The 16,042-nt window shown below is 47.9% G+C and overlaps 1 protein-coding gene across 2 annotated transcripts in view; it reads left to right on the top strand.

Annotated features, from left to right (window-relative positions):
- Positions 1–778: 778 nt before the first annotated feature.
- Positions 779–16,042, top strand: part of CLEC16A (C-type lectin domain containing 16A) — a 73,945-nt gene continuing 58,681 nt past the window's right edge. For both annotated transcript variants that reach the window (XM_085890563.1, XM_085890562.1), the window contains exons 1-11: positions 779–934; positions 3,702–3,830; positions 4,086–4,219; positions 5,924–6,072; positions 6,174–6,279; positions 8,446–8,569; positions 8,675–8,855; positions 8,960–9,013; positions 9,404–9,517; positions 10,115–10,412; positions 15,880–16,000. In XM_085890563.1, the coding sequence (XP_085746689.1) occupies positions 858–934; positions 3,702–3,830; positions 4,086–4,219; positions 5,924–6,072; positions 6,174–6,279; positions 8,446–8,569; positions 8,675–8,855; positions 8,960–9,013; positions 9,404–9,517; positions 10,115–10,412; positions 15,880–16,000 (1,487 nt within the window). In that variant the 5' untranslated portion in view covers positions 779–857. The remainder of the gene's footprint in view (positions 935–3,701; positions 3,831–4,085; positions 4,220–5,923; positions 6,073–6,173; positions 6,280–8,445; positions 8,570–8,674; positions 8,856–8,959; positions 9,014–9,403; positions 9,518–10,114; positions 10,413–15,879; positions 16,001–16,042) is intronic.

Raw genomic sequence — 16,042 nt, 5'->3', positions numbered from 1 at the left:
GAGGTTTCCCGGTGGTGGTATGGTAGGGGTACCCGGGGTTTCCCGGTGGTGGTATGGTAGGGGTACCCGGGGAATCCCGGTGGTGGTATGGTAGGGGTACCCGGGGTTTCCCGGTGGTGGTATGGTAGTGCAGACGGAGCGTGTGGGTTATTGTATACTGGTAGGGGTACCCGGGGTTGCCCGGTGGTGGTAGGGGTACCCGGGGTTGCCCGGTGGTGGTAGGGGTACCCGGGGTTGCCCGGTGGTGGTATGGTAGGGGTACCCGGGGTTGCCCGGTGGTGGTAGGGGTACCCGGGGTTGCCCGGTGGTGGTAGGGGTACCCGGGGTTGCCCGGTGGTGGTATGGTAGTGCAGACACAGCGTGTGGGTTCGTACATATTGTGATACCTCGGCTGGTTCTCTTACAAGGAACCTCAACCGAGACCATTAAACTCATCAAAACGGACGCTATGATTCCCAACCTATGGCTATTTATCAGTGTTCTATCCTTTTTTAAAAATTCCGAACAAGGAAGCTTTATGCACCATTTTAAGTCCACAGTACACTGCAGACCCCGGCCGGGATTCGAGCCACAACACTTCCACACTCAGAACAACACAACCATTGTGCCGCCAAATCAATTTTTTATTTAATTATTTAAAAACGCATTTATATCAAAATAATTATAGTTAACAATGTATAGAAACTGTTCATAAAACTGTAGTTTAGACAGCGTTAGTTTGAAGACGAGAAACGGAAATAAGAAAACGTCTGACGTCATTGGATGGAGTGATTGAAGAAGAGTCCGTGAGGTTGCGACGAACCACAGGCGGTAAAATTTTACGACAACAGGAGCAACTTTACGGCACATCCAGTGCGATGTTCGGTCGTCAGCGAGGCTGGGTCGGGTCGTCTCTCAGGGTTCCCAAGAAATTCCATTCCCTGGACCATCTGAAGTAGGAGACTTGTTTGTGGGGAGTCCATGAGTCCATGAGTCCATGAGTCCCGGTTCACCGTCGTGTTTGAACCATTTGTTTTCCTTGGACTTTGTTTTCATCCCAAATCTGTGAAGGACGTCGCAGCTCGGAGCGTCCTTGTTCTTTCGCTTCTTCTTGTTCACTGCCGTCGATTTTATTGTGATGATTGTTTATCGTTCGTGTTTTTATCGAGAACACTCGATTTCGGCTGTTGGGAAAAGTCCGAACGGACGATTCGATCCGTTCGCCTCGACGTGTAATGTTAAAGGTGTTTGGTTTGTTTCAGTCAATTCCTTAAACTTGTCCATTAATTTCCAGTCTACCCTGATGTCTTGGTGGGGGTCCAGTCAGGATCCGTAACGTCTGGCCGGGCGGGGACTCCGCGACACGTGTCCTACCCCTCCCTTCCCCCTACCCTCCCTTCCTCCCTACCCCTCCCTTCCCCCTACCCCTCCCTTCCTCCCTACCCCTCCCTTCCCCCTACCCCTCCCTTCCTCCCTACCCCTCCCTTCCCCCTACCCCTCCCTTCCCCCTACCCCTCCCTTCCCCCTACCCCTCCCTTCCTCCCTACCCCTCCCTTCCTCCCTACCCCTCCCTTCCTCCCTACCCCTCCCTTCCCCCATACCCCTCCCTTCCCCCTTCCTCTCCCTTCCGCCTACCCCTCCCTTCCGCCTACCCCTCCCTTCCGCCTACCCCTCCCTTCCTCCCTACCCCTCCCTTCCTCCCTACCCCTCCCTTCCTCCCTACCCCTCCCTTCCTCCCTACCCCTCCCTTCCTCCCTACCCCTCCCTCACCCCTACCCCTCCCTCACCCCTACCCCTCCCCCACCCCTACCCCTCCCCCACCCCTACCCCTCCCCACCCCTACCCCTCCCTCACCCCTACCCCTCCCTCACCCCTACCCCTCCCTCACCCCTACCCCTCCCTCACCCTTACCCTCCCTCACCCCTCTCCCTCCCTCACCCCCTCTCCCTCCCCACCCCCTCTCCCTCCCTCACCCCTCTCCCTCCCTCATCCCCTCTCCCTCCCTCATCCCTCTCCCTCCCTCATCCCCTCTCCCTCCCTCATCCCCTCTCCCTCCCTCATCCCCTCTCCCTCCCTCATCCCCTCTCCCTCCCTCATCCCCTCTCCCCCACCCCTCTCCCCTACCCCTCCCTCACCCCCACCCCTACACCCACCCCACCCCTGTACCCCACTCCTCCATCCACTCCTCCATCCACTCCTCCATCCACTCCTCCATCCACTCCTCCATCCACTCCTCCATCCACTCCTCCATCCACTCCTCCATCCACTCCTCCATCCACTCCTCCATCCACTCCTCCATCCACTCCTCCATCCACTCCTCCATCCACTCCTCCATCCACTCCTCCATCCACTCCTCCATCCACTCCTCCATCCACTCCTCCATCCACTCCTCCATCCACTCCTCCATCCACTCTTCTCATCCACTCCTCTCATCCACTCCTCTCATCCACTCCTCTCATCCACTCCTCTCCCCCCACCCCTCTCCCCCCACCCCTCTCCCCCCACCCCTCTCCCCCACCCCTCTCCCCCACCCCTCTCCCCCACCCCTCTCCCCCCACCCCTCTCCCCCACCCCTCTCCCCCACCCCTCTCCCCACCCCTCTCCCCCACCCTCTCCCCCACCCCTCTCCCCCACCCCTCTCCCCCCACCCCTCTCCCCACCCCTCTCCCCCACCCCTCTCCCCCCACCCTCTCCCCCACCCCTCTCCCCCACCCCTCTCCCCCACCCCTCTCCCCCAACCCTCTCCCCACCCCTCTCCCCCACCCCTTTCCCCACCCTCCCTTCCCCTACCCCTCCCCACCCCTTTCCCCCCACCCTCCCTTCCCCTACCCCTCCCCACCCCTACCCCTCCCCACCCCTCCCTCACCTCCACCCCTACACCCACCCCTCCCCTGTACCCCACTCCTCCATACACCCTTCTCCCCCACCCCTCTCACCCCAGCCTGCGTTTTGGAAGTTGAACGAGTCGAAGGCTTATTGGAAGAACTCGTGCATCCTGGGGTTTCTGGGGAGGATAGTGGGGAGCAAACCCTTATCCGTCATGCAATATGAAGAATTGCAAATGGGTCCACCCATCATATAAATCGATCTTGATTGCAAACTATACATGTCTTCACTTTGTATTGAAGATCATAGGGCTGCCAGGATATCCTCGGGGGATGCACACTGTCGAAGCATTCTTTGCTGTTGTGAAATCTCGACCCAGCTATCAACTGTCATCCCGTGTTGTGCAGCCACGGCAAGGCATCGATGTGTCTGCCGTCCCTCGGATTGACGTTAAACCGGGCGTCCTGCCCACTGACATTCGTTGGTGGACGTTGAAGATCCCACGGTGTGCCCAGCCGAGGGGAGGCGCGCTATCGCCGGCACCCTGAACCAATTCCAAATTCCTACCGCAACGTCCTGTGTCGGAGATGCGTGCAGTCAAGTGTTGTCACCCAGCGAAGAAATTGCTTCCACAGAACCGAAGCTCTATGTGGAGTTTGATTCACAAACTAATTAGTTTAACATGATGACGTTGTACATATCGATTGTCAAGGAGAATTGCTTCATGGATATTGTAATTACTTGTACCCTGCACTTATCGCCAGTCTTGGGGGGGGGGGGGACCCTAATATCTGTGATCCTGTACCCACGCCCCCCTTCCTCAAATATTAATTTTTTGTTTTCAAGTTTTCGTTCCAAGTGCACATACGTGAATGTATCTTACCTTCTCTTCCCAGGTACCTTTACCATGTCCTTACCCGAAATACAACGGTCACCGAGGGAAACCGCAACCTTCTGGTGGAGACTATCCGCTCGATCTCGGAAATACTCATCTGGGGAGATCAAAATGACAGCACTGTTTTTGAGTAAGGATACTCCTCTTCTTTCCTCACTTTGGCCCAAATTGTCCCCACTTTCGAGCTCCACTGCTACTTTGAACGTGCCAGTAATGCGAAGCTTCATGATGAACGTTTTCATCCTCTTCCAGTTTTAACGATATTGATCCCAAGGTGTGATGAATCGTGACCTTGCACAGTGGGGTTGTTGAGATGCTGCAGTGTCGGCCATGCCGGTGTGACGAGCAGCTGAGTTGTGCGTTCGCTTGTTTCTCCTGTTTGCAGTTACTTCTTGGAGAAGAACATGTTTATATTTTTTCTCAACATTCTGCGGCAGAAGTCTGGCCGTTACGTTTGCGTCCAGCTCCTACAAACACTAAACATCCTTTTTGAGAACATTAGCCATGAGACGTCTCTGTGTAAGCATTTTTCACTCATTTTGGATTTTCTTCCGTGTCTGACTCTCCCAGAGGGTAGTTTTGGTTCGACGGAGAACCAAACAGGCTGTTTTTATTGAACTCCTTCGCACCCCTACCTGTGTTAAAATTGCTGCACCCGAGCTGGACGGCTCGGAGGAGAGTTTGTCCACCTCGAGCCCGAAACCATAGATGTGGGAAGGTTGTTTTGTTCTTTCAATAATAGCTCTGAAATGCGAGATGCACAAGGAAGAACAATTGGAGATGGCAAGGAATTGTTTTGTGTGTTAAATAAATGGCAGGATATACTAGATGAAGGGCTATTGATTGCACGTTGAAGGTCTGGTCGAAATGGTCTAGTTGTAGATGTGTAGAGGTCAAAGGTCTGAAAAAGTCTAAATTGGTCGAAATGGCCGAAACCCGTGATCTTCACTTTTTTTTTTTATGAGGGGGCCACTTTTGCCAATAAGACGCAAATAAGATTAGAGCCGCCACCCCGCTTGTTGGACTCCAAAATGGCTGCTATTAGCCCCCACCTCCGCGTACTCTCTTCTTTTCTTTTTTTGTTGTTGTTGTGGTTGATGGGCTGCAAGCATAATTGTTTGCACACTACGATCAACTGATGTGGTGATGTTGTTTTCACGCTTCGCATTGGAAAACTCAATTGTGAAACCATTGGGTCAATTTGATAGGATTTATTGCGGATTATGATGGGGGTGTTTTTCACATTTGTTTATTATCAGCCACACATCAGGGGGCCGCACTTGGGGCCGCCAGTGGCTCGCGGGCCGCACAATGAAGAACACGGGTATAAAGTGCCTCGAGTGCACCTTAGAAAGTCAAAGGGGTCAACAGGGTGTAATTGAAGGTCTAAAGGGTCTTAAAACTTTTAAAAGGGGTCGACAGGGTATTAACATGTGTGAATTTAGAAAGGGCTCTTAAGGGGTCTCAGGGGTCTGAAGGGTATCGGGGGTCTTAAATGGTGTTAGGGTTGTAAAGGGTCTTCGGTTTCTTAAATGTTTTTTAAGGGTTGTAAAGGTTCTTGAAGGATCTTGGGGGTTCTAAAGGGTCGAATGTAATTAATATACATACGTTTTATGTGGACAAACGGACCCAAAAGCAATAGCCTCTCCTGGCGATTAGTGGAACCGCCACTCGGTAGAGCGCATACCGCCTCCAGGCTGAACAGTTTGTAAACGTTTTGTATCCCACCGAGAGGCTGGCTCTGCATCCACACCTGAACCAAAATGTAATCACTTTGTCCTTGTCACCTACTCAACTCATCCACCAAGTTTTATCCGAATCCGTCCATGATGTTTTGAGATATCATGGTACGTATTGTTCTTGGCCCTATCTCTCAGTGGTGACTAATCGCTTAAAAAAAAAATTCTACTTCCCTGATCCCGATCCGGATCTCCACCAAAGTCGAATCGATTCTTCCTTGTCACACACCCAAACTGTGCACCAAATTTCGTTTGAATCCGTCCACAGCTTCTACAGGTGTCCTAAACCACCAAAGTGAGTGGTGGGGAGGGCAGGGAGTAAAGCATGCTTGTCCAACACTTTGTAATTGCTGCATTTGATGCAACAGGTAACAAATGTTTGGCTTGTTCGTCGCCGTTCCGCCGAGTGCATTCGGATTGTCGACGTCGTCCTTTGCCAATTGCTTGAAGCTTTGTCCTGCTGAGTAACTGTGTTGCCCTGTAGATTACCTCCTATCGAATAATCACGTCAACTCGATCATTATCCACAAGTTTGACTTCTCGGATGAAGAAATAATGGCATATTACATCTCTTTCCTGAAGACGCTGTCGCTGAAACTGAATGCCCACACCGTGCATTTCTTTTACAACGAGGTGGGTTGTGATTGGCATAATCCAGTCTCGCATGTGGATGGATGCCAGGAGGATTCCTGGTATAAGCCCATCGTAACGACGTGTCCGGTTTGCTTCCTCAGAACACCAATGACTTTGCTCTGTACACCGAAGCCATAAAGTTCTTCAATCACCCCGAGAGCATGGTGCGGATCGCAGTACGAACGCTCACTCTGAATGTCTATAAAGGTGACTTGGGCCGAATAAGCACAGGCGTGGCAGTTTATGCTCGTGTCGCGCTTTGACTTGCAACCTCCGTGCAAGTGTATCGTTTCGTATTGTTTTATTTGTTCGTTTTTAGTGTATGATGCATGGTTTCACGAGCTCTTTTGTTTGGGATTCGATGGTGCTGATTCCACGGTTGCCGGCAGGATAGCCGAGAGGTACGCACACTGGCCTTTAAGCTGTTTAGCCTGGGGTTGAATTGTGACCCAGCTATAAACCGTCATTCCAGTGTTTCACTGTCAGGGTGATTTCACCAGTGTGCGAGCCGTCCCCCGGATGGACGTTAAACTTGGGCGTCTCGTCTGCTGGTATTGGTTGGTGGACCTTGAATATCCCATGTTGTCCTTTTGTTAAGAGAAGGCGAGCTGTCACTGGCACCTTGACTAAATTACAAATTTCTGCCCTTACTACACCCAGCATGAACATGACTTGGAAACTGTTTCAGCACCTCAACCAATGTTCTGCACCTCAAATATGGGACATCGGATCGGGTCGGATCGGATTCTGATGTTTAGCAAAAAAAATTTGCTGGAATTCTCCCAATAATTGGAATAGAATGTGTGTTTTTTTTGTGTAGAATTTCATTCGAGCTCTGCATGTTACTTCACCAGGTGATAAAGTTAAAAACAAACAAACAGAACCATCTATCCATCCATCCATTGGGACCATACTCTGTGCAGAGCGTTGGTGCTGCCTCAGCAGTCTCCTGGGCGATTTGGGTACAATCCTGGACGGGTCGCCACTCCGATAGGATACCAGCATCCTGGCACTCATTTTGCCGACCTCGGAAAGATGACAGGCAGAGTCAACCAAGCTGTTCACCATCAGTTCACCAACCAAGTGAGATTTGAACTCGGGACTCGAGGATCCCAAGGCCATCACTCGAGCCATTAAGCTAGTATAGAGTGATTGCCTTGCACCAGGCATAACACAACCGTAGCCATTTCATTCCACCTTTTACATTCTTATCTATTGACATAATCTCTTGTTTCCATCTTGCCTTGCTCACCACTGTTACGACAACATGCCCCACTGCAAAAGCAGGAGAAGAAAAAAAAATCAATTCCTCTGCCAACGATTCTTTCCACGTGCCGTTGTCATCACATCGCGTAAAGACATTCTTCCCCTTCAGCTTGTGAACCTAATGGTCTTGCACACCTCCGGTTGAGATGTACTCCGACGAGCCGTTGGCCTGTTTGGCATCACAATGGCCGATCTGTATTTCAAGGGTCATAGCACGTATTAGAGGGGGTCATGCTCGTTCCTGATGGAACCTGGAGACGCGCGTAACCCCGATTCATATTTAAGGAATCTGGGTCCGTTTTGTATATGCCTGGTGTTGGCTTGATGTTTGGGATCCTGGGGTCCTGAGTTCAAATCCCTCTCAGCTGTTGAATTAATACCCGGTGAGGTTAACTCGGCCTGTCATCCTTCCGAGGTCGGCAAAATGAGAGCCAGCATACTGGTATCCTGTGTCGGAGTGGCGACCCGTCCAGGATTGTGCCCAATATCCAAGGAGACTGCTTAAGCAGCACCAACGCTCCGCATAGAGTATGGTCCCAATGGATGGATGGTCTATTTTGTCCACCCCGTGCGTGTTCTCCCACCCCTCATTCCAACCCACCTGATCAATTCTGTGTTCTCGCTCTTCCATGAGCCTCGACTTTGTATACATAAAAACGTTATTCGAAATTTTAAATTCAACCTTTTCAGTTCCTTGGAAATGTGTTGTATTTGTGAGTCTGGTAAGGTCCACCATTGGCTCTTTGCATAGATCGTGTTGCTGTTTTGATCTGACTCTTTGCTTTTTCATTTCCTCTCCTTTGCCCCATTTTTCATCCGTCGACACAGTTGCAGGTAAGTGCATTGCTTTCACGTCTTGCTTCGACTGTAGAAAGCTTTTGCAATGATTCCTGTCATGTCTGTAACCAAGAAGCTGTCAAGCTTAAAGCTCTTTCTTATTTGTTATTTTGCTGGTTATTGCTGTCGCAACTTGTTTGCAAAATGGTAAGTTTTTTTTTTTTTTTTTTTTTTTTTTTTTTTTTTTTTAATAATATTTTAAAATTGTCACAACAAGGATGTTTGATGTTTTGCAAGCCTGACAATCGGGGAAATGCATTTGCTCTGCAGTGAACAACAAAGCCATGCTGCAGTTTGTGTGGGACCGAACTGCTGCGCCGTACTTTTCAAACCTCGTTTGGTTCATCGGTAACCACGTGATGGAGCTGGACAAGTGCGTGTGCAGCGACATCGAGTGAGTTTGAGCTTCAGTTGGTGGTGACCTTTTACGGTTGCTATCGCTCAAGTCGGTCGGCTGCTTCGGTATTTCAAATTTTCTTCTTTCGTTTTGCTCTCGAAGGCACAAGAACCGTGGCCGGCTGAGCGATCTAGTCGCCGAACATCTCGATCACCTCCATTATCTCAACGACATCCTCACCATAAACTGCGAGTTCCTCAATGAAGTTCTCACTGACCACCTCCTCAATCGCCTCTTCCTGCCACTCTACGTGTATTCGCTGATCGATTGGAACCCCCAGCAGGTGAGGGAGGTCGTGAATTTGGGAATCCGCGAGTCGGTCAGGTGATGACACTTTTGGTTCCGCATTCCAACTTGCATCATGAATGTCACCGTGTTTGACTGCAGTGTGCAGGATGCCTACAAATCAGCTCCGGTGTGTCCCTGTACCTGCTTTCACAGGTAGACGTCGAGTCTGTTGGCCCTCGATCTCATTATTTGCCTCATTCTTGCTTTGTCCTCTTGCAAAGCGATGAGCTGCTTTTTAAAAAAAATTATTATTATTGTTTTTTTTTCTGCTATAGATTAAAGTATTTTGCCAATAAAGCAGCTTGACCAACTTTTATCTGTCTTTTGCTTTGACGAGGATTGAATGTTGTGTCTGCTTTCAACAATACTCGCTGGCAAAACCAATTTCCGAAATGCAATGAAGTTTTTATTTATTTATTTATTTATTTTTATTTCTTCATCTTTTTGTTACGTCATTACTGTGTGTGTGTGTCTTTTTAGAGGTTCACAAGTACGGTACACAAAACGGTACTTACGAAGCTTTTTGACGTTTCCCTTCAATAGGTCTTCCTGATTATCAGCTACTCGCCCCTTGTAAACATGCTGGCAGATGTCATTGTTAACGGTGATCTGGGGGTGTTTGTTTCCGAGGCAGACTCTTCCCGGGTGTCGGCAGTGGTGAGCATTTTATTTCTTTGATTCTCATGCCAAACGCGTAATTTTTGATTAGTGTTCAGTGCACGTTTCTTTTGCTAGTTTCCGAGTGCTGAAACGATACTTGTAGCACAATGGAATTTGGAGACTACGTTGCTGGAAAGTCTCGATAAGCTTGTTGGCACTTTCCACTTCACACCCGTGCGAGATGCCATGTACACGTGTCGTTGGGCTCTCCGAGTTGGCACGTAAAGCTTTTGTCTGAAGACTGGCAATTTTTGTCCATGTACTTATGTCCAACACGAAGAGAAGGAAGTTTGTGGTCCTGTATAGCCGTCCCGTTGAGCACGTGCCTTGCGTTGTTGAGGATCTATGTTGCAATTCTATTTGCCGTGTTGGTTTGTACTTTGCCTCATAATCATTAGTATTTTTGCTTTAATTACTGGTTGCAGTTTTGATGTGTGTGGACCTTTTTTAAGGTGAGCAAGTTTGCATCATGTTATTCACAAAAGGAACCAATTTTTAATTTTCTTTTTCCTAAATGGACGTAGTTTATTTTTACAAGCAAGATTTGCTTCCATAAGACATTTCAACAGCCTCATAGGGGTCTGTCTTTAACAGTCAGGGTTGAGCGTTCGTCGCTTCACACCCCCAACGGAGCCTCTGGAAAAATCTTTGGAGTTGACACGAGAAGGCATTAAACGGAGACCAGGCAAGAGGCCCAACTACAAGAATGTGGGTGAGGAAGGGGGTGACGAGGAAACGGCGAGTGAAGGCAAATGTCAGAATGATGAGGGAGAAGTGGAAGAAAAAGAAAAGGGTGGACCTGAGGAGCCAGCGAGAGCTTCAGAAGATGTATGCGGGCTGGACGGTGCAAGTGCTCAGGGAGACTTTGTGAGCGGCAAGCAGAAAAGGGAAGGTATGTTTGGTAAACTTGCTTTGTTGTCATTTTTAGTCTTGTGTAGCTTTATATATTTGGATTTCCTCAAACAATGTAAAGCAATTTTACACCACTTTGTTGAGTTAATTTGCCCCCCCCCCCCCAGTGACTGACGGAAAAGCCTCATCTTGTAAATATTTTTAAGTGTTCGTTTATGGATTTGTACGTTATTCTTTCACGGCCGAACCGAAGCACCAAGAGGCCACAATTCTTGATAATTATTGATAGGGTTCACCATCATCTACTTGAGCACCAGCGTCCAGAGCAGTGAGGCTTTACACCAAAGTGGTCAATGATTGTCCGTATCCTTCATCTTCGGGTCCTTACTCAACACAGAGGAGAGTTTCGGCAGGGGCTGCTTGCAGCCGATGTTGATCTCTGCAAAGCGTTTGATTCAGTGAATCGGGATGCCCTCTGGAGAATTCTTGGTCTTCGTGGGGTACCACCAAAACTGATCGATCTGATGTCTGAACTATACTCTGGTACTGAGAGTGCTGTGAGATGTGGTGGTACCATCTCTGATTTATTTCCAATTGTTACTAGAGTTTGTCAGGGGTGTGTACTGGCCCCCACACTTTTCACCACTTGTATGGACTGCATTCTCGAGAGGATGTTTGAGAGATCAAGCTGCGGTATATCATTTTTGGAATGTCAAGATCTCTGATCTTGATTTCGCAGATGATGCAGTCATCTTTGTGGAGACTGAATATCCTTTTGGGGGCCCTCAAGGTGCTGAATGAGGAGTCTGAGCCACTGGGATTACAGGTTTCCTGTGTCAAAACTAAGATCCAGGCTTTCAATGACATATTGGATGCTGCTGTCCTGTCTGTACCTGTTTGTGGAGAGGATGTTGAGGTCGTGGAGAGATTCACTTACCTTGGCAGTGATTTTCATGTCTCTGCTGGCTGTGAGCCAGAGGTCTACAGACGCCTAGGTCGGAGCTGGGGAGTCATGGATTCACTAGATCATGGGATGTGTTGCTTGCCGGTACCTGTGCGGATGAAAGTCTGAGTCTTCAGGTCCTTGATGCTTCCAATCTTGCTTTATGGATGTGAGACTTGGACTCTGACCATGGATTTGAGACTGAGACTTAACTCCTTTGGTACCAGGTCTCTTCAGAGAATCCTTGGCTATCACTGGTCAGACTTTGTGTCCAACGAGCGGTTGCTGAGAGAGACTCAAATGAGATTTGTTACCTGCATCGTCCCACGAGTATCATCTGTGGCTGTATGGACATGTGGCTCCTTTTCCTGATGCTGATCCTGCTCACCAGATTCTCTCAGCGAGGGAGGCTCGTTAGTGCAGGAGGCAAATGGGCCGACCATGCGTCTTGAGGTTGCTGCAGGTTGATCAGCATCTGAAGGAGATGGGGATGGGCCAGGTATCTGCTTGGGGGGGATGGCCATACGGAGACCCCTGGCGGAAAGTGGACGCAGTGACGCGCTGCTCCTGCGCACGCTTCCATACCTGACCTGACCTGACTTGTATTCAGTGAAGCTCGTAGCAAGTATCTGAAACGTCCTTATTGGGAAAATCCATCGGTGTATAAAATGAATTTGAGATATTAAATGTAGATAATGTTGGTTAGCTTGTTAAGGTGGTGAAGTTTATTGGGAGAATATCATCCAGGTTCTAAAAACTTGTTGATTTCTTTGCTGTCATAGAGAAATTTTGGATGCTGAGTCATGCTCAAAATTCCATTTATTTCTGGTCATCTGTATGAAGACGTCACTTGTTGTATTGACACTTGTCTACTGTACAGGATTTTTATGTTTTATTTACTCATGCCCTGAAAGGGGTTGGAGTTTATAAAATAAAATTGAATTCAATCTAGCCACGCAGTACCGGGTAGCCCCTGGCTCATCCCACAAGCAGAGCTGACTAGCCCCCTCTGCCCACCAGACAATGCCGGTAGCCCCTGGCTCCTCCCACAGGCAGAGCCGAGTAGCCCCCTCTGCCCACCAGACAACACCGGGTAGCCCCTTGCTCTTCCCACAGGCAGAGCCGACTAGCCCCCTCTGCCCACCAGACAACGCCGGTAGCCCCTGGCTCCTCCCACAGGCAGAGCCGAGTCGCCCCCTCTGCCCACCAGACAACACCGGGTAGCCCCTGGCTCATCCCACAAGCAGAGCAGACTAGCCCCCTCTGCCCACCAGACAACGCCGGTAGCCCCTGGCTCCTCCCACAGGCAGAGCCGAGTAGCCCCCTCTGCCCACCAGACAACACCGGGTAGCCCCTTGCTCTTCCCACAGGCAGAGCCGAGTAGCTCCCTCTGCCCACCAGACAATGCTGGTAGCCCCTGACTCCTCCCACAGGCAGAGCTGAGTTGCCTCCTCTGCCCACCAGACAACGCTGGGTAGCCCCTGCTAGTTTATTATATTTTGCATCATGGGTCACATCCTTGAGTTGTATGAATTGATAACTTTACCAAAATGGCTTCTGGCACACAAGGGTCTTTTTATTTTTTAATTTTTTAAATTTTTTTAACCATGTGACGCAGCTGATTACGGCCAAGAAAGTTTGATTTTCTGTTTTTTTTTTTTAAAATGCAGATATTTGACACATTTATATTGGAATCATTAGTTGTATGTACCAAGTGTTTGAATCTCCAATGTTCTTGATCCTAAAGGCCCGGTCACACCTTGACGTTTTAGCCAGCGATGGCAACGTGTTAGAATTTATGTAAAACGCTGGCTTACGTTGAACTTTTGATGTTTTTTTTTAAAGATTCGGACGTATTCATAGCGACTTGGTCTTATGTATAACGCATTGGTAACTACACAGAACGTTTCGTTGTGTTATAGATAACTTATACCAACGAATGCTGAACCTGTTGTCGGCCTACACAACCAATGCCCAACGATAGTCTAATTTAGGCATAGCGCGTTGCACGCATCGCCGACGATGTCGTGACGTAGCCTATTAAAAGGCTGACGCACAACGATTCAAATCATAACTGCCGTAGGAATGGAAGGGTCAAAATCGCGGTCACACCTTGGCGATCTTGCCAGCGTATGCCGACGTAACAAAAAGTGTGTCTAAAACGTTGGGGCACGTCGAATACGGTATGAGTAAGTTTGGTATGCGTGAGTAGAACGCTAAATACGCTATCATAAGTCGTAGTAAGTAGAGTACGTCAAGAAATTTTGAACATGTTCAAAATTTTACGACGTACTCGGCGTATGACATACGTTCCGCATGCGATGGGGATAAGTTGTACACACGATATGTGGACGCTTACACACGTCCACAAAGGCTACTTATAAGCTACTCATAAGTCGAAACACGTCGCGGTAATGTCTTTTTTTACGGGAAACTTATTTCTAACTTATGTTTGACGTGCTTTGAACCAATTCTTTACGTAGCCCCAACACACATCGACGTATGTAGAGGTATTCCAATGACGTCTTCCGGTCGACAAAAAAAGTAAATTAACGTGTTTCTAGGTTACAACTGCCATATAAAGACGTGTTACCAGCGGTTTTGGGAATTGGTATATAAAAATGCTGCTCATAAAAGGGGAACCCAACAGTGTTTTCGAGTTCCTTTTTGAGTCGATGTCCATGTCAGCAGTAACAGTATCAGTATTAGTAGTAGTTTGTTCATGTTGGCAGTAGTAGGTGGGTGTGAGGGGGAGGGTGTGGGTTATGATGGATCGTCCTTGCGTCCGCGTGTCCACGGGTAGGTTCATAGGCTGCCACTCAACGATTTAAATGGCTGCATCTCCACTATTGAAAGTAGACGCTTGCACTCAACAATTGGATTTTTTTCACTCAACGACTTTTAAATGGTACCACTCAGCTAGTTTCATTGTTTACAATGAACGATTTAAATTGCTGTCACTCGCCTTTGTTTTTTTTTTTTGTTTGTTTTTTTTTTGACGCTGGGGTTTGGAAATTTTAAACGTTTCTTCTGAACCAGTTAAAACTCTCAAACTCGACTATTTTAAATAGACGCTGCCGATGGACAATTGGAATCATAGCCAAGCTTGACATCGAAGTGTGAACATCCTCGTCATGCCGAAGAAAAGTTTGAAGAATGCTGCAAATAAGTGTCCTGGCCGTGGCCGTGGACGCTGACGCAAGGACGATCCATTATACCGACGTCTTTCAGCCTATGAGTAACTTAAAAGTAACGTCTGTCGACGTGTGGCAACGATCGCGTAACGTGCCAACAACACGTTAATCATAGGTAGGAAATAAGTTTCGGGTACTCTAAACACTACCTCGGCGTGTCTCAACTTATGATTAACTTACAAGTAGCATGTGTTGACGTCTGTCAACGATCGCAGACCGTGCATACAACTTGTGGCCAGCGTAGCGGAACGTGTGAGTCATACGCCGGCATACATCGTGAAATTTCAAGCATGAAAAAATATGAGGACAACCAAAAAGTACAACGTTTAAAGCCAACGTACAACGACGTATGGCAGTGTTTTTCAGCGTGCTCTCAATGTTATCAAAACTTACCCATAACGTATTCAACGTGTGCCAGCGTTTTAGAAAAAAAATTCAAAAATCGGCATACGTTGGCTAAAACGTCAAGGTGTGACCGGGCCTTAAGACCAATGCAACAACTCTCATTGGTGGGATGAGAAGTTGTGATATTTAATCGATGAAGAACCGGAGATTCAAAAATTTTCCACAGACTCGTTATCTGGAGCTTTCATTTGCGTGAATCTTCATCAATGGGACTTTGGTGTGAAGGCAAAGATTTTCCTTAAGCCGAATATCGAGCCGTTTTTACCCCGTGCACGTGAAGCAAAAACAGGGTTAAGCGATTGGTTCATGTCCGTTCGTCCTCTCCACAAACGTCAGTTTGATAGAGGAACAACTAATTTAAATTGAGTTTTGTATCTTGAACATGGATCGGAAAACGAACCTACAGTTTAACAGAATTTTGGTTTTGAGTTCGTCCTGATCGTACATGATAGGAGTGAGATTATATTTCTCTTTCTGCCTGTCTGGCAGTGAAACAGAATTGAAAATCATTCCAAATGGGAGACACTGTTTATATGGACACCATAAAGGACACAAACGTCAAGCACGAATAACTAGCGTCACGTGTTCGATAAGGTACTGTAAACGACTCTTCGTCAACGGCGATAAACTTCCAGAATTTATTTATTTGTCTGACTTTTACAATCTTTATTTAAATTAAAATGATACCCTCGGACACTATAGAACACAAATCACCTTCATGTCACTTCAAAAACCCTTCCGTTTAGCAGTACTTGGACATGTTTTAAAATGAGGTGGTGTTTTATGGTGATCTAAAACTGCTTAGATAGCGCTAAACTTCCAGATTTATTTTATTTTAAAGATCTTTAATATCATGAGGTTATATAAATTGAAGTATATACTAACTTGTTTAATTGTTTATTTTGAAGTCTCTTTGAAAATTTATTTATTTTTGCCGTTGAGACCGGCTTATCAATGTCTTGCAGAAATAGAGATGGTGGAGATGGACAATGCTCCCCTTTGGTCGTTTTCAGCACAAGTTGAACAAAACATCACTGACGAGGAAAAGTCAGCCGTCGCCATCAATAAAAGTAATCCTCAGAGCCGGTGGGTTTGGAGACCTTGGGTCTCCAGATGTACAGATGTTGA

Source organism: Eptatretus burgeri, chromosome 8 (genome assembly GCF_056783735.1).
Source record: "Eptatretus burgeri isolate ZD-2024b chromosome 8, Ebu_testis_v1, whole genome shotgun sequence".
NCBI classification, from domain to species: Eukaryota; Metazoa; Chordata; class Myxini; order Myxiniformes; family Myxinidae; genus Eptatretus; species Eptatretus burgeri.
Note: the sequence above shows the minus strand (reverse complement) of the source record. Positions and strands in the feature narration are given on the sequence as shown.